This window comes from Aquarana catesbeiana, linkage group LG07 (genome assembly GCF_042186555.1).
Source record: "Aquarana catesbeiana isolate 2022-GZ linkage group LG07, ASM4218655v1, whole genome shotgun sequence".
Classification (NCBI taxonomy): Eukaryota; Metazoa; Chordata; class Amphibia; order Anura; family Ranidae; genus Aquarana; species Aquarana catesbeiana.
Window position 1 is genome coordinate 291,732,908 of NC_133330.1, and position 18,968 is coordinate 291,751,875.

Genomic DNA, 18,968 nt, shown 5'->3' on the forward strand with positions numbered 1-18,968 from the left:
AATCGTGGGCAGAATCGTGGCAAATCTGAGGTGTGAATGCAGTCTAAAAGAGAAGTATAATAAATATCAGATGTCGGCAATTTCTTTTTCTTTTTGTTTCTTTAGATAATGCAATACTCTTAATGGAGATAATTCTTTCACTTTAATCTTAACTGCATAGGCACCTTCCTGATGTACAGTTTTAGCCCCTTAAAGACCCTATGCCAGTGTTTCTCAACTCCAGTCCTCAAAGCGCACCAACAGGTCATGTTTTCAGGCTATCCATTATTTTGCACTGGTGATTTGATCAGTTTCACTGCCTTAGTAATTATCACAGCCATTTCTTCTGAGGGAAATCCTGAAAACATGACCTGTTGGTGCGCCTTGTGGACTGGAATTGAGAAACACTGCCCTATGCCATCAGGTTACTATGCTCAGGATTGGTAAAGATTGCTGCAAAGAGAAGCACTGTGTTGTGAGATGGAGCTATCACCAAGATTTGTAAATATGGCATCTGACAATGTGGCATTTGAGTTTGCCTGCTAACTATATTCAGCATTATGGTTTTGTTACAGGATTACTTTAAGTATGAGCTTGGGAGGGTAAATTGATTCACATCCATGTCCATATTCTCTACGTTTTTCCATCAGAGGTCCCTGCTGATGGTTTCCATCATCCTCTAGCTCAGTCTACATGTTCTAGTTGAGGAACATTCCGAAAGCTCTCAAACTAAACTAGGCTGGAGGACAGTGAAATTAAATAAAAAAAATAAAAAGGTTCTAAATGGTGCCAACGGTACACTGATCCTGAAGCAAAAGCATAGGGGCCCTAAACAATATTCCATGGGTCAGCAATTCCTCAAATTCATCACTCAGAATAAATATTTTATTGGTTATACCACATGCAGTCCTCATGGAAAGCTTGCCCTGAACAGTTCTGTTTCTTTAATATGTAGATTTATGATGGGCAAGTTATTCCTCGGAGGATGGTGGATGGCTGGAACGCTTTCTTCTTTGATAACATAGAGGAACTGGTGAGTACTGCATTTAAATAAAGAATTAAGTGAAGTTTTAGATATTATCTAAATTGTCTAGTTAATTTATAGCGCAATAGAGTTGTTCTGTTAAATATATTGAGCAGCCAGATCTTGCTAGGCTTTTCAGCATAGGTGCGGATTTCACTAAAAAGCTGTAGTGACCCATCAGCAGTTATCTTATTTTTATTAATGGAATGCTAAAATGGCATTGTATGTAAAAGACAGATGGTTTTGAATCTCTCCATCTGTCTTCCACATATATTGTCAGATGATTTCACCATTCACATCTTTAGCCTTATAAATTGAATAATTGAAAGAGAGGTATGTGTTGTGTTTTTTTTTTTTATTGGCCATTCATACTTATCTAGGTGGATGCAGCATCGGTCCGATGCTGCATCTGTCCCCCCGGCGTCTCTGAACTGAGAACTGAGCGATTAAAAACCGATCCTCTCACCTCCCAAGTGGAGAGATGCTGCCTGTCAATAAGCAGCTCTCCTGCTCTGATCTTCCACACTCATTGGAGCGCTAAGCTGTGGAGGGGTGGGTAGCGGCTGTCTCAGCGGCTCGCTGAGAGGCTGAGACGGCCATCAGTCCAGGCACCTTGCGGATCCAGACTCCTAGAGTTGGGATGACACGCTGCCTGGACTGATTCCAGTGATGTCAGCAGAGAGCGGACTTCAGACCGCTCTCTGCTGCAAATGGGTCACAGGAGTGCAAAACGAATTGCACTCCTGTGACCCATAGGAGAAGCCCAGACAAATGAGCCCAGGCTGGACTCCCCTTTTAACACCTTTGCAGACTTCCTGACACCAGAGATTGGACTATGTAACTAGAACAGGGTGGTTACATTTTTCACACCTCTCATCCTTTTTCTTGGACATTCATTATCTATTTCATGGTGATTTGATTGAAGTGTCTGTGCTACCTGTGCAGATATAAATACGGACGTATCTGACATTTATTAGAACTGGAGAAATTGCTTGGAAACGTTACAACATGTCTTCAACATTACAGAACAAATCTAGTTATGCTATGACTTGGATAAATGAGACCGTACACAGGCATATTTTATGAATGTATTTAGATCACTCCAGTGAGGGGCACAGCAGCATATTTTGGAAGAAACTTTGGACCAGCCTTCCTTAAACTTTTTAACACAAAGGAACCCTTGAAATAACCTTTCAGTCTCAGGAAACCCCTAGTAAAAATTACTATATCTACATCTCAGTATACGTTACTTTCATGGTCACTGGAAAGAAAGCTCATTACACTTGTGGCCGATGGGAAGAATCTCCCTGTTACACATGGCAAAAAAAAGGTCATTGGTATCGGAGGTTACTTATCTGGGAGGAAAACATTTCTGATTGCTCAAGGAACCCCCATAACAACCTTTGGAGGAACTCTTGTTGAGAGAGGCTTCTTTACACCATTTGTGAGGTTTCTGTTACTATGTGCCCATTGTTGTGAATGGAATTCTCTCTAATTGGGACACAGTCAGACAGGAAATTGCTGGGTCCTTCCTTATCGTAATCTGACAGGTTCTGATCCGTTTTGATTCTATTAAGGCTTAAAATAATAGTTTTATTTGTAATTCTACTTTTATATTGGAGTATGTTGTCTTACAGAGAATCCGGTTTCCATACTTGGGAAAGAATATGGAGTCCATGGGAGAACTTTGGCTCGGATTTCTTAGGTTCTACACAGAAGAATTTGATTTTAAGGAATATGTTATCAGTATCAGGCAGAAAAAGTTGCTAACCACATTTGAAAAGCAGTGGACGTCAAAATGCATCGCTATAGAAGGTGCGTGTAACTGTGCTTACCTGTATTCATTAGTGACATGTGTGCTATAATAGGGAACTGATTATAGCATATCCTGAGCACCAGAATAACTTCTCTGCCTTTCTTACTCTTCCAGATCCCTTTGACCTCAACCATAATCTTGGAGCTGGAGTATCTAGAAAAAGTATGTATGTTGTCATCTGTATAAATTCCTGCTGTGGTTTTCTGCTCTTATTTAATAATTGTTGCTTGACCGTTACGGGTTACATAGTAAGGTTAAATAAAGACACCAGTTCAACCTGAGTGAGTGTGCATGTCTACAATTGTCCCTATCCCTGTACATTGCGTCTCATTAAGATGCGCATCTATTATATTATTATTTATTTAAGTTACCCATATAGCGACATCAATTTATGCAGCACACATACATCGCACAATCACATCGATCCCTACCCTCAAGGAGCCCACAATCCAAGGTCCCTAACTCACATTCACATGCTAGGGCCAATTTTAGACAGAAGCCAATTAACCTACCAGCATGTCTTTGGAGTGTGGGAGGAAACCGGAGTACCCGGAGGAAACCCACGCAGGCACAGGGAGAACATGCAACCTCCAGGCAGGTAGTGTCATGGATGGCATTCGAACCAGCGACCCTTTTTACTGCAAGGCGAGAGTGCTATCCACTACACCACAAAAGCTTTATGCATGCAATATTTTTATCCACATGTATTATTTGCTCCCTTTATGATCACACATTTTTCCCTCTTGTCCATTGGGGGACACAGTATATTTTAACATTCAAGTTATGCTGCCACCAATGTGAGGACTGAATATTGGTAAACTAAAAACTATAGACCAGCCCATAACCCCTACCATCACCAGCATGCTTCTGTTTTTTTATAGTGTCCTTGGGAGATGGATGTCTTTTCTTCAGTTTCTAACCTGAACTTTTCTTCTAGTAACCTCTTTCCTCAATCATGACACTCTCTCTTTGTCAAAACAGGCTCAGGAGGGGTGCCCTGGATTCTTATTTTTTTAGATGGATTTGTCAGACAATTGTTCAACCTTTATTGTCTTAAAGCGTTACTAAACCAAGGTCCCTGCATTCACAATATCTGGTCTTCCACAGTACACAGTTTATTTTAGTAAATATAAACTGTTAAATACCTTTTCTCTTCAGCAGTTAGAGCAGTCTTGTGACTTCTATCAGTGTCCAGCAGAGCACTGGTTAAAGCTTTAGGAGGAGTTTTCATTTTCGCCTGATTGTCTTATGAGGCTGCAAGACCCCTGACCCTCTGTCTGGACAGTGCTGATTGGCCCTGTGCTGATCACATGTACTCTCCCAAGAAAAAAAACTCTATTGCAATACACACCAAACTAAGCATGTGCAGAGTGTCCCCAAGGCTCTGTTCTATCAGCAGATAGATTGGGGACTGTGGAAGAAGGGAAGGATCATAGAAAACAGGATCAAACAGTGTTTATACGAAATGCAGAGAATTAACCCTTTAGATTCCACAGTGAGAGTAGCGAGAATGCTTTACTGCATATACAGACTGATTTTACTGTTGTGGGTTTAGTAAAACTTTAAGCATAGTGTTCGCTCACGCCACTATTGCTTTTAGCACTTCCTGGACTTTCAACATCAGAATTTGTTGCAGATTTGTAAGGGTGCCACCTGTTCTTCTGTCTATATATTCTCTAAATTCTACAAGGTAGACATTTCAGCCTTCTCTGTCAGTTTTTGTAAAGTTTTACAGGCAGCCACTTGAACTGCATGTAGTTCTTTGTTCTTCTTTTTGGGGTCACTAGTGTCTGTTAGTGTGTTGCCCACCCCTCAGCTGGACTTTTTAGACATCCTGAATGTTCAGACATTCCTGTGTCCCTCAATGAATTATATGGAAAATAGGACTTTTGTAATTGCTGTAAAATCCCTTTTCTCCTTTGTTTGTATGAGATGATTGACTTGTGCATGAAAACTCCCTGTTATACAAGTTTTTTTTTTTTAATCCCTTTCTTTTTCTTAGTGACTAATTTTATAATGAAGGCATTTATTAATGGAAGGAAGCTGTTTGGGACCCCATTCTACCCATTGCCTGGGCTTGAAGCGGTATGGATTAATTTAATTTTATTCTTTATGTCCGAAATGTTTTAATCATGTAAGTGATGCATGTCAGATCACTGCAAAAGAGTGGTTTATTGCCTTGAGTCATTGTGAATAGTTGTAGCTGCTTTAACCACTTGCTTCCCAAGCCTATTCTGACACTACTTACATAAATGTAAATATCAGCTTTTTTTGGCTAGAAAACTACTTAGAAGCCCCAAACATTATATATATTTTTTAAGCAGAGGCTCCGGAGAATAAAATAGTGGGTGTAGCAATTTTTTATGTTGCACAGTATTTGCACAGCGGTTTTACAAACGCAATTTTTTGGGAAAAAATACACATTTAATGAATTTTAATGCACAAAAACGCAATATAATACCCGGATGTTTGGTAAAATATAAAAGATAAAGTTATTCTGAGTAAATAGATACCTAACATGTCACACTTTAAAACTGCACACGCTTGTAGAATGGCGACAAATTAAAATACCTAAAATTCTCCGTAGGCGGCGCTTTAAAAGCCTTTACAGGTTACAAGTTTAGAGTTGTACAGGAGGTCTGGAACTAGAACGTTTGTGCTCTCGCTATAAGGTTTGTGGTGTTACCACACATGTGTTTGCACCGTTTAGATAAGTGTGCACAACCTATGTATGCATTCGCCTTTACGCGCTAGCACAGAGGGACAGGGGCTTATTTTATTTTTTATTTTAAATCTTTTATTTTTACACTCTCTTTATTTTTTGTATGACTTTTATTGCTATCACAAGGGATGAACAACATCCCTTGTGATAGCATGGGCAGTGACAGGCCCTCTTTACTGACACATCTGGGGTCTGTTAGACCCCAGATCTCTTCTGCCCTTAAAAGCAACTGATCAACCCAAGATTGGTTTGATCAAATGCTTTCACAGGCCGGCAGTGGCCTGTTTACATTAGACCGAAACTGGAAGTGACAAAATACTTGTTGCTTCCAGTTTCTTAGACCATAGAGATGATCAGGGAAGTTCCGGTCCTCGGTCATCTCTATGGTAAACAAACTGGGATGGGAGTGCCTGAGAAGGTGGCGGGAGGAGCCCACTGAATAAAGATTGATACTGGGGTCATGACTGCAGCTGAAACTCAAGGACGTACAGGTATGTCAATTTGAGACAAGTGGTTAAATCTGAACTTTAGGGACAATGCAATTCTAGTTACCCATTTAAATATCCTCATATTTGTCCCACGAGTCTTCATTTTATCCCCTGGTGCCACAGTGCTGCATAGCATTAATTAAAAAAAAAAGTGTCCTCTGTCATGCATTGTCCCCATTTCCACTCTCCTCCCGACTGCCTCTGCAGGGCTAGTTGGGTAATGTCATCATGTCATTTCTGCTGGCAATAGATGGGGGTCAGAAATGGGATCTGGGGCACTGCATGCAGGTTCTCCCTGCCGTGCCAGGCACCCCCTCTGCCTGAGCTTTCCTTCTGCTTCTCTGCTGAACATCTCTCCAACCACCTTTCTGCCTGTGGGTCCATCCTATTTGTGCCCTGTGATGTTGTCATCAGAAAAATACCAGCAAGACAATGCTGGGACAAGGACACTAGAATCTTCATAATTTTTGTAAAAATACTAATTCTGTGCAGCTTTTTATCTACTATACTGTTTCCTGTTCTTTTTCAGACCAAAGTTGGTACTCTCTGACTATACAAATATTGTGGTACTTTTTTTTTTTTAATACTCAATAAATGATTTTGCCCACAGGAATATTTCTTTGATTCCAAAGTCCTAACAGATGGGGAGCTGGCTCCCAATGACAGATGCTGTCGAGTGTGTGGAAAGATTGGACATTACATGAAGGACTGTCCTAAGCGAAGGAGGTATAAAGATTTTTTTAAATGATTTTTAAATGATTGAATACTGTATTTAAGTGTGGGCTCTGTATCAACTTGCATAGGATTGGCATCCTGAGTGTCTAAAATAGCGTTACCATTTAATATAGTACTTAAACAATAAGCTTACCCCCGATGACGTCAGATGTGACAAAATGTGTAGGGTGGAGCTTACACTTGAGATGTCACAAGGCTCGTTGTACTCAGGAAGCTGTCTGATCGGAATCTGGGATTGCTACATTATTGTTTAAGCGCTTGTTGTTTTTAATAGTGAATGGCTTGTATATTTATCAATAAACTACCTGTACAGTTTTACACTATGTGGGTCTCCCCGGTGGTTCTTTTGTATATTCCGGTGGAACATCTCATGATACTAGATGGAAGATCCTGGTGATTATATGTGGAATTTTGGTGGCGATGCTGGTCCTTCTACAAATGGAATATTAATTCATAAAGCCTTCATGACTCTTTCTATACAAAGGGACCACATGTTCTGGTAAGAGTCCTATTTGTCTTAGGTGGATGTACACTTGGGTGTTGAGAACTTCGGATTGGAAAGATCTCTTCCCATCTTAACTCTCACTGGTTTGGACTTATTTGGGACTATTACTTTTTTCTTTTTAATTTTCACATTTATGTTTTAAGATACACTTCTTTTGCTCATCACTGGTTCTCTTTAGCACGGTAATCTAGCTGTTTATATTTGTATACCGTTTGTCTGAAAGTTTTTTGTGAGTTGCTATTTTTTGATCTGCCAGCGCGATATCTGTTTGTGTACAACATGGGAATCAATCGGATCCAACTGTGAGTGGTTGCTCTTGGCAACAATCCTGTGTTCCTTATGGTTTGTATAAACATTGGTTTGTATAAGTGGGCCACTTTCACAAGTGGGGAACAATGTTACGTGAGTTTGTATTCATCGTAAGTTTCAGAGAAATATGTAACAGTACAGCGACCTGAAAAAAGGGTATTGCATATAGCATGTAAGCACAGAAAGTCTCAGGATCGCTTACAATGCAGGTATTGAAAAATGTGTGGAGGAGCTTCTTGCAGAAAGATGGTTACTAACAGGTCCCTGTGACCAGCAGAGGCTGTGGGGTAGAAAAGTTAGCAGTCTGTACAGGCAATCAGTAGAGTTGTGGATGCCATGTCCCTACAGCCACCCAACATTGGAGAAGTGGCGGTATCTTGGCAGGGCATTGTGGGCCTTTCCATGTGGACCTGCCAGAATACTGCCACTTCTGTACTCTAGGCGGCTGTAAGGATGCCCCATCCATCACTTTGGTGAGTGCCTGCATAGACTGCTACCCATATCTCGCTGCCCTTGCTTGCCACAGGGAGCTGTCAGTAGAGGCTTGCTTACACCAGCTGCACGGAATGCTGCTCCTCTGAAAAAAGATCCAAGTTTGGATAGCTTTTCAGAGGTGTTTGACAGATGGTGAGGTGGTTTAACTCCCTAAATGCCACTCTACAAAGCACACGGTTGCAGCGTGGCCCCATTCACTTGAATGGGTTGCGTTCAGTAGGCAGTTGTGGCTCCTGAGTGTGACAGGGGGTCTATTTCTTAACGTGGCCGTGATGCTTTGTGGTTTGTGTATACTCCCAGCTGCTGCCTTTGCACCCTAAGATGGAGCAGTTTAGGGGTAGTAAAAAGGCAAGTGTAGACTTGGAATAACAATAACTGTATTGTAAGTGACACTGAGAATTTCCAAGCTTCTACGCTAAATGCAATATGCTTTTTAGGTCACTAAGCTCATTTCTCTGTACTTATTTGATTGGGGACCGTACCTGTGAGTTTGCTCATAGGGTCGCATGACCTTCCCCACAATGTGCAATACAAATGCTTTTTTTTATTTATGCATGGTAAGTTTCTGTATTCTGTTCTTAGGATAAAAAAGAAAGAAAATGAGAAGGATGATGACAAGGACATTAAGGAGGAGGAGAGGGAACTGAGAGAGAAGAGGTGCTTCACATGTGGCGATGTCGGACATGTACGCAGGGACTGTCCTGAAAACAACACTGCCAGACAGAAGAACAGCATTCTAAGTAATTTTCTAAAAACCTAATACTTGTGAAGTATTGCGAAGGAGAGAGCAGAGTGATTTCACCTCTATATAAAGCGGTTTGCCTGGAGTTCTGCTTTAACAACAAACCGTTTATAAGTTACATTTCTAACATAACTAATGAGTACTGTATTGAATATCATGAGAATGTAATAATTTCTCCGTTCATAAGAATCGGATATATAAAAATGCATTGATGCTTGTATCGCACATATATGCAGCATCACAGAGGTTGGCCTTATTCTGACATTTGTGCTGGGAGTGCAGTCAGTGTGAAGACCGAGTTGTCACTGCCGACTCTTGGTTTTGCACTGATAAATGGTTGCTGGGAGGACTGACTTAAAGAGGAACTGCAGTCTGCTCACATAATTTGTAATAAAAAACATCTTTGCCATTCTGAAGCTTTCCTTTAACCACTTCACATATTATTTTATATGTACTATGATTCTGTACTTGCCAAATATGCTGCAGAAATCTCCCTCCACTGAGTCTGGCTGCAGCCATTTTAACTGTGGGCAGCTGAAGCTGCTGCCTGTTCACTTCCTGGGATTACACAGACAGAGGCACACCTCCAGCCCTGCAGCTCTTATTGGACCTCTTATGACTCATCCCCCCCTCCCTTCCTGGCAAACTCTTGTGAGAGTGAGAGCTGTGCATGATGTCATAAACCTAGGCTTTTTACCAGACATGAAACATTAAGTCGGCTGCATAAGGCAGTGTTTCTCAACTCCAGTCCTCAAGGCGCCCCAACAGGTCATGTTTTCAGGCTTTCCATTATTTTGCACAGGTGATTTGATCAGTTTCACTGCCTTAGTAATTACCACAGCCGTTTCATCTGAGGGAAATCCTGAAAACATGACCTGTTGGGGCGCCTTGAGGACTGGAGTTGAGAAACACTGGCATAAGGTATTAACTGGCAGAAAAAAAATGTTTTACTATCAAAAGTTAAAACAACAAGGGCAGAAGATTTAATAGGTGGAAAGTTGAAAAAATGACTGAAGGTCCGCTTTAAGATCACATGATTGCTGTGATTGGCTATTACAGTGACAGTAAAACTCCTTCCGAATGGAGAATAAATAAAGATGAAATGGCTAAATCAAGACTTGATAGGGTCTGGGTCAATGTGTTTTTAGGGCCAATTCACACATGATCACAGAGCACCTGGAACAACTCAACACTCCAGCCGCTCTACGTTGCCAGCTGGCTAGGGGGCAGTGTGGTTCATGATTCAGCGCACAGCACCAGCCCTTTTTTATTTGTACAAGCTTTATTTGAAGTGTACAAAACCTACACCTCTATCACTGCGATGCCCGTCAGTGTAATTTGCTGCCTGACATTGCAATGCAATTTAGGCCAGTGTGCCGCATTAAAATGCATTAGGCATAAGTGTTAATGGGACACATAGGAAACAATTGTTTACCGTGCAGTAATACGTCTGTCACCGCACATAGTGTGAATTGGCCCTTGCTGACCGCAATACGATTATATACGTTGCGGTTTGCAAGTGGTTTACCGGGGTTATGGGTGAAGCTGTCAGCCATAAGACTGATATTTTTTCTTTCAGTCGGCGGCTGGCTTTCTCATGAAAACAGGCTGTTTTCTCAGGCTTTTTTTCCAACCGTGGTTCACCGTTTTTACCGGAGCACCCAGGGAGCGATCAGTGTGGCCGACTGGTCACAGAGACCAGATATCTCCGATTGCCTCTATGGCCTTGGAGGACCGAAGCACCGCCATGACATCACTCCCGTCTAGGGCGGAAGTAAACTATATATTTAATTTTTTTTTATCTTTTGCTTGTAAAGGACAAATTTGGGGTCTTTTTTCAGCCAAGAGCTCTCTGTAAAGAGGACCTGTCATCCTTCTTTCTATTACAAGGGATGTTTATATCCTATCTTGTAATAGCAATAAAAGTGATAAAAAAAATATTAAAGGGACAGAAAAAAAAAAGTTTAAAGCACCCTCATTTATCCGTGCTCACACACAGAAACAAACGCATACATAAACTGTGCTAGCACCACATGTGAGGTATCGCCACGCATGTTAGAATGTGAGCAATAATTCTAGCACTAGACCTCCTATGTAACTCTAAACAGGTAATCTGTAAAAAATTTGAAAACATCTCCTATGGAGATTTTTAAGTACCTTAGTTTGTCGCCAATCCACGACCATGCACAATTTTAAAGCGTGTTAGGCATCTATGTACTTGGTGTAAAACACCATCTTTCATATTTTACCATTATACACCGGATTACTCCCCATTTGCCTCAAGAAAGGGACCCCTATTTTCATTTACAGGACATGGTCACAGAGTGCAGACATGCTACAGGGGTGGTTGGGAACTGGAGACATTCCAAAAGTCAGCACATAGTACTGGAAAATACTGTCAATATTTTTCCACAGCAGTTTGTGTCTCTGAGCCCCCGGTAATGCCATAATATTGTCACCTGTTCACGATTGGACTCCCCATTTATCCGCTCCACATTATGGAGAGTCAATTGAGGAAGCTGGAGAACATTGACTTTGGTATGGCCATTACAGTTGGGTGAAAAAAGTCAATTCTGGTTTGGGGTATCTTACCACTGGCATCTCCTAGGGGTATGCAAAGCCTGCATGCACTTCAACTTTCTAACACTTCTGCAAAGGCTAAAGATATTCGGGTAGAATTGGCTTTTAATATAGTGCCAATTTTGTTGATTCAGCTGTTTTTGTCTTTTTTTTTTTTAGCTTCTCAGATCCTAAGCCGCATCATGTCTCCGCAAGTAATGGCCCCTTTACAACAGCTGGAGCGTCCAACGCGCACAAGGCAAGCTTCAGAATCGGTGAGTGTAAAAGTCTATTTTGGAGAATAAGTGGCATGGCTGTTAGGTTAGCTAGGAATTTTCTGCTATTATGTAGTACCTGTCTGGAGGGGCAAAGAAGGGTGGGCGGTTAACCCTAAACTTTGATGCTAAGTCAAGCTGCTGTGTGTTCCTTGTGCTTCAAAGAGTTGCTTTGCCTAGGTTGAAATGATGACATCAGTCTGCGGCTGGCAGAAGGAAATATTTACTTTACTGTTTTCTCACCCCCCCAGCATTCAGACTGCATCTTTTTAACTTTGTAGCAAGTCTGCAGCAGAGGCTGATCTGTGTCATGACCTTGGGAATACAGTTTGGAGCTGCGCAGACACTGGGAAATGCCGACCTTGGATGATGCTTTAATCTGCTTTTCTCTTTAGGACTAAGCCAGTTATTATTTAAAGTAGAACTAGGTAACAATTTCCCAGATTAATAAAGTATTCTGTATTCCATTATAAACCAGTGCTGTAGCTCTTAAAGTAGAACTATAGGCAAAAATGTTTTTAATTTTAGATAGAGTAAAGGAGGGTTATAACCCCTGATAGTATATTTTTGCCATCTGTGCCCCATTGCAGAGATTTCCCTTTACTTCTTGTCCCATAGCCAAACAGGAAGTGAGAGGAAATCCCTGCTTAAGTGAAATCCTTGGGGACCCCCAAGTCACCAGAACTATTGTCACTTTTGGAAGATTTCTCCTCTACTGTATTACTTTTCTGGGGACAACCCCAAATTAGGGTTCTTTATTTTACTTTCACTTTCAATGATAATGGTAAGTAGGACAAATAGAGAGGATGAACCTCCTTAACAGGGGCCACAGACAACAATGAAAACTGACATGTGTTCGAATCCCTCTCCACTCTATCCACAACCAAAAAAAAGTTTTGCCTTTAGTTATACTTTAATCATAAGGGCATCTGAACTTAGTTTTCTTTTAGGAGTGCACTTTTGTTCTCCTGTGACCCAGAATCAGGCATGGCTCTGGAAGGATCCCAACCATATTGTCAGGCTCCACCCAGCTGCCTGATTGACAGCTGGCTCTGGCTCAGTCCATGGCTGAGAGCCAAACCCAGCCGCGCCTGCCTTATCTAATACCTGGCGCTCCGGTGAGTGCTGGGGGTGCAGAGCGGAAAGCGCTGACTGTCACCGCTCTCGGCTATGAGGAGAATCAAGAACTGAGCGATCAGTGGTCATGTGATCACTTAGTTCTCTGGCTTAGAGCTGAATGGGGACAGCTGCAGCATCACACCGATATGTATGTGAGACTAGGTCCATTTTAACTGTCTTCAGGTCACCTCTGGGATGAAAATTGTATTTCTAATTTTGTGTTGTGTCTTCCTTTTTGCAGTCGGAATCCCATCATTCATCTTATTCTCCTCAACCATTTCAACAGAACTCCATAAACCAGTCTCAGCCCCAGCAGACAAAACTACAACAGCAAGCGTCTCAAGCATCAAATGCTCATCAGGTTCAACGGCCAATGTTTAACTTTCCACACTCTCCTCCTACTCACTTCTCTCCTCTGCACAGTCTCGGGCTTCTCCCTTTACCTCCTCAGATTCCTATTCACAACAACAACTGGCCCATCCATGGTCAGATCATCCGCACTTCTGGGAACCCTCCTCACTCTAGTGGTGTCCCCTTTCCAACACGATCTGGCAATAGCAACACCTCAACCTCCAGTCAGAGTGCTGTTAGTCTGAATGATCCCAGCATCATCTTTGCTCAGCCTGCTGCCAGGTCTGTGGGTGTTCCGACCTCTATTCACGATGGACACCGGCACAATTCCCAAAATCCCACTTCATTGGTCAGCAATGGAAACGTGGGCGGAACAGGTAAATCATCATTATACAAAAGATGAGCATGTCTCATGACTGAGAGCATTGTTATTATAGTCAGAATCTTAGTACCCACAGTCATATATAGGGTCCAGATCCATGTCCTGTGGATGAAAGTGTTTTGGTGTATTTTTAAAACACAAAGCCCAGTTGAAGTCATATAAATAGTTGGTAGGTCATATACATTGTACTAACAATCTTAGTTTTTGTCAGTCCTCCATTTTTCTGGTTATAGTAGTTGCATAATGATGTTTTAAAGTGGAACTTCACTCTCCAACTCAACATTGATTATTTGTAATCCTCATGCTGCTAGCATTAATAAATACAGTGGGAAAAATATTTATTTGATCCCTTGCAGATTATATAAGTTTTGCCCACTTATAAAGTAATGAAGGGTCTATAATGTTTTATCTTAAGTGTATTTTAAATGATAGAAACAGAATATCAACTAAAAATCCAGAAAACACATGATACAAATTTTATAAATTGAGTTGCAGTTCAGTGAGTAAAATAAGTATTTGATCCCAAGCAAAACATGACTTTGTGCTTGCCAACAAGGGTTTCCCCCTTCAAGTACTGAGGCAGGGGCGTATCTGCCGCGAGGCAAACAAGGCATTTGCCTTGGGCGTCATTTTCCAGGAGGGCGGCACAGGCTGGAGGATCCGTGACGTCGGACTCAGAAGGGGGAAGACTGAGGATGCATGGATCTCTGCCTATGGAACGGAGGGCGGACACGGGCAACCCTGGGAGCCGGTGATCGCCCCCCTCGGTGCACAGATATCACCCTACCTCTCCTATTGCAGGGAATCCGGTAGGGGTGATGGTAGGCACATAGAGGATTGAGGGCATTTGAGGACACATAGAGGATGGAGGGACTGACTGATGGCGGCTCAGGAGGGACTGAAGATAAAATGACACATAGAGAGACTGACTATTAGGGTCTTAAGATAATATATAAATATATATATATATATATATATATATATATATATATATATATATATATATACATCATAATACGTGTATGTGTCTTTTTAGTCTTGCCTAGGTCAGCACAAAACCAAAATACACCACTGCACAGAGGTGAGACGTTTCTTGTAGTTGGTTACCAGGTTTGCACACATCTCAGGAGGGATTTTGGTCCACTCTTCTTTACAGAAATTCTCTAAATCCTTAAGGTTTCTTGGCTGTCCCTTGGCAACTCGAAGTTTTAGCTTCCTCCATAAATCTGTTTGATCTGGTATGCACAGATCCTCCTCTTCTTCCACTGACCCTAGAACAAGTCCGAAGTCAGGCTGCACATGCTCAGTTTGGTGTGTATTGCTAGAGAGTTTTTTTTTTTTTTTGGAGAGTGCATGTGATCAGTACAGGGTCAATCAGCACTGTCCAGACAGAGGGCCAGGGGTCCTGAATCCAGATAGGACAACTCTTTGCACCTCCTACGAGCTATAAGCAGGAACTAATAGAAGTCATAAGACTGCTATGTACTGCTGATAAAAAAGGTATTTAGCAGTTTATATTTACTATAATATAATAATTGCATTTCCATGTTCTGTGTACAGTGGGAGACCAGATATAGTAAATGCAGAGTCCTGGGTTTAGTAACACGTTAAGTTATTGCATACAGCATTGCAGGACTATAAAGAAAATAAAAGGTGTCAAACTTCAATTGGGCTTTATTGTGTATAGAAATATGCTGCGCTGATTCATGTACCAAAAAACAAATCAAACCAAATGAACGTAAATCAAAACTGTGCAACGTACATGCATGTGTATAATTATAATCCAAAATCCCATGAAGCCGCACATCAATGCAATGAAACACGCTGTGGCATGGCCTGGGAGACAGGCTGAGACTGCCATTCATTCCAATACTAGTGGGTCTGCATTGATGTGCGGCTTCATGGGATCCATCCTTTGCTCAACAGTTGTTTAGACCTGAGATGTGCTGCTTCCCTGGCCTGCACTCACAGTGGTGGACACAGGATTGCTTTCCCTGGTAGCCTGAGCGGCACACATTTTTCATTATCGGTTTATAATCCAAAATCGCTGCGTAGCAAGCTTTTATATAAAAGCCCCTAAGTGAAATTGTGATACAATCCACAAAATTGTGATTAAATTTAGTGAGAAATCCCATTTTGGGCACTCGCTCACATTATGGATTGACACTCATCACAAAGTTTGCACCCTAAGCTAAATAAGTCATACTCCATTGGGCCAGCTAGACTCTCCCAGGGCTCAAGCAATCCTCCTCAGTGCTCTCATTCACTAAATCCAACAATCCTCCTCAGCTCAGGTGATAAAGCATGGATCAGTGCACTGATCAGCAAACTGCAGTTGGAGTCTTTGCACAAGCTACCCTGCAAGCCATTGGGGCCTTGTACTGTATATTATCATTTCTAATCTTCTGATATTTCTCCTCAATAGAGCAGGGATTTCAAGGCCAGTTTGGTAAACCTCATCACTGGGACCGTGGCAATCCCTCTCGCTACCCTCTGATTCCTGGACCATGGTCTTACAGCTTACCCCAGAACTTCTTGCAGCAGGCACCTGCTGGCTTTCATTCCAAGAACTATTTTCCTCCAGGTAATGCTAATTCTGAACCTTACACAAACATTTTCTTTTTTTGTAACCACTTCAGCTCTGGAAGGTTTTACCCCTTTCATGACCAGGCCATTTTTTGCTATTCAGCTCTGCACTACTTTAACTGGTAATTGTGCAGTCTTGCAATGGTGTACCCCAACTAAATTTATATAATATTTTTATAAACAAATAGAGCTTTCTTTTGGTGGTGTTTTGATCACCACTGGGTCTGCTATAAAACATATCCAATAAAAAAATAAGATTAATAAATTTAGGCCAAAATGTATTCTGCTACATCTTTGGTTAAAAACAAAATCCCAATCGGTGTATATATATTGGTTTGTGCAAACATTATAGCGTCTACAAACTATGCTATAGATACTGGATTTTTTTATTTTTTATGCTAGTAATGACAGTGATTATAGTGGGACTATGATAGTGCTGTGGCCAATCTGGCACTAACTGATGCTGGGGGATGGATCAAACTCTCACTGACCTCACCAGGGACACTAATACAGTGATGAGTGCAAATAATATACACTGACACTGTACTAATGACACTGGCTCTGAAGGGGTTAACATCTAGGGCGATCAAGGGGTAAAATGTGTGCCTAACAATGTTCACTATATGTAATGTGCTGATTTTACTAAGCAATATGCCGATTTTTAATCCATGCTTTGCAGGGAAAACAAACCGGTACATTGTCGCTGCCTGTAGAGAGCCCTGTGTTGTTTACCAACACAGGGCTCTTTTTTTTCATTCGCTCAGCTGATCAGGGGGTCCCAGCCATAAACCGATTGGCTTGTGCTGCAGCGAATGGCACCTCAAGCTTCCGGATTCGTGCGCAGATCCAGAAGAAAGCCACAGCGTACAGGTACATTACAGTGCCTGTACGAGCCGACCTACCACAAGCGGGGCACAAGCAGTTTGCTGTCAGTCTCTTTGGTGTTTATTTACTAAAGCTGGATAGTGCAAAATCAGACTCACTTCTGCATTGAAACCAATCAGCTTCTAACCTCAGCTATAATAACCTTTGGCAATAAAACCTGGAAGCTGATTGGTTTCTATGCAGAAGTGAGCCTGATTTTGCACTCTCCAGCTTTAGTAAATAAACCCCTTTGTCTCTGATTGAAATTTCCTATGCAGCCCTTAGAGCAAGCAGGTAGGCAGAAGAGACGTTTCATTTTCAGGTTGAGCTATTGAGCTCTGTAAACTGATCAATGCTTTAAGTCAGCGGTCTCCAAACTTTGGCCCTCTAGTTGTTCAGGAACTACAATTCCCATCATACCTAGTCATGTCCGTGAATGTGAGAGTTTTACAATGCCTCATGAGGTGTATAGTTCTGCAACAGCTGGAGGGCCGTAGTTTGGATCCCTGCTGTAAGTGATAAGCCAGACATTGAAGAAGGTGCTTGTTTCCTGACACCTCTTGCATAGAGCAACTAGGAGCATGTTAAGTGCATCATGTAGGCTTTCATTTGTCTCACTTGTCCTTGAAGTAAGCGGTGTTCATGTAAGTCTTAGCACCCGCCTGACCCACATCTCATGTAAACTGGCACTGAAATCTCAGCGACCCTCATGCGTCTGCACCAATGATGTCTGTTCCTGGTTTTTGTCCCTCTTACCACATGTCAGACACAGAAAGCGAGGGCCAAATGGGAAAACATATAGCAATAAAAGTCAGAAAGAGGCTCTAACCTTTCCACATGCTATCCAAAAAGAAAACCTAGAGTTGGTGTAGGCCAGGGGTAGGCAACATCAGCACTCTAGCTGGTGCAAAATTGGTAATTCCGTCATGCCTGTGGCTGTCAGATTCTTTCAGTGCCTCATGGAATTTGTAGTTTTACAAAAGATGAAGGTTGCCTACCCCGTTATAGACAAAATAGCAACAGTGATCATTCCTCCAACCTCTGGGGTGGGGGGGGGCAATTCAGGAAAGGAAAGTCTTGACCACATCTTTTTGTTTTTATTTTTCAGGTGCCTCGTTGATCCAGAATGGACCGCAGTTCTCAGTCTTATCACAGGGGCACCCGCACCTAAACTCCAACTACATCCAGCAAAAGAAGTGACATGAAGGCATTTTTCCCCCTCGATATTTTGGATTTTGTTAAATAATATCTTCGCCTGACTAGACCCGAGGTTACTACCAGCCTCATGGGGAGTGAGAACTTTTAATTTGTATTATTTGTAAATACATCGGCTTTAGTTTTACTGAAATCATTCCTATGAGTGATGCTAATTTCTTTTATTTCATTGCCCCATTTTGAGGGGACCTTTATGTTCTATTATGGGAAAATATTAAACAAAAGAGAGCTTTTTTATTGAAATTAAGTTCCTTATTTTCTCTGTTCATAAACAGGCTGCTTTGAGCTCTCTATAAATGTATATATTTTAGTTACCAAAAGAGGATTAAAAGAAAAAAAAAAAAGAATGTAATTTTTTTACAAGTCTTTTATTATTTGGGTCTGATGTAGGTGCCAAAAGAACTTTTAAATCTGAAGTCTTGTCTTATTTTTTGGTACCAACAAAAAGGCCATTTTATCTAAATTCTTTGTCCCATGAAGTGTAAAGAGATTTTTTTTTTTTTATTATGAAAAAAATTCTGAGCTGCAAATTTTAATTATTTCATAATTGGTTTCTTCATTTGTAATAAAATTGAGAATACCATTGAACTGGGAAGTTTGTCAGATCATCTTATCTTAATTATACTGGAAATAATTGTATTATTGTTGTACTTAACTACTTCATGGATCTGGGGATTCTTGCCTCTTTCCATCTTGTTGGGGTTATGTTTAAAAGCATCAGCCACCAGCCAACATTAAAGGGACACAGCATGATAGATTAATGGAGGTTGCCATTCATTACTGTATTAATGTACTCATTACA

At 41.4% G+C, this 18,968-nt stretch overlaps 1 protein-coding gene across 2 annotated transcripts in view; it reads left to right on the forward strand.

Annotated features, from left to right (window-relative positions):
- The window catches only part of TUT4 (terminal uridylyl transferase 4), a 105,278-nt gene extending 86,562 nt beyond the window's left edge, over positions 1 to 18,716 (forward strand). For both annotated transcript variants that reach the window (XM_073593525.1, XM_073593526.1), the window contains exons 21-30: positions 935 to 1,012; positions 2,641 to 2,818; positions 2,934 to 2,981; positions 4,822 to 4,904; positions 6,640 to 6,755; positions 8,656 to 8,813; positions 11,555 to 11,649; positions 13,010 to 13,496; positions 15,927 to 16,085; positions 18,060 to 18,716. In XM_073593525.1, coding sequence (XP_073449626.1) covers positions 935 to 1,012; positions 2,641 to 2,818; positions 2,934 to 2,981; positions 4,822 to 4,904; positions 6,640 to 6,755; positions 8,656 to 8,813; positions 11,555 to 11,649; positions 13,010 to 13,496; positions 15,927 to 16,085; positions 18,060 to 18,151 — 1,494 coding nt within the window. In that variant the 3' untranslated portion in view covers positions 18,152 to 18,716. The remainder of the gene's footprint in view (positions 1 to 934; positions 1,013 to 2,640; positions 2,819 to 2,933; positions 2,982 to 4,821; positions 4,905 to 6,639; positions 6,756 to 8,655; positions 8,814 to 11,554; positions 11,650 to 13,009; positions 13,497 to 15,926; positions 16,086 to 18,059) is intronic.
- Positions 18,717 to 18,968: the final 252 nt, after the last annotated feature.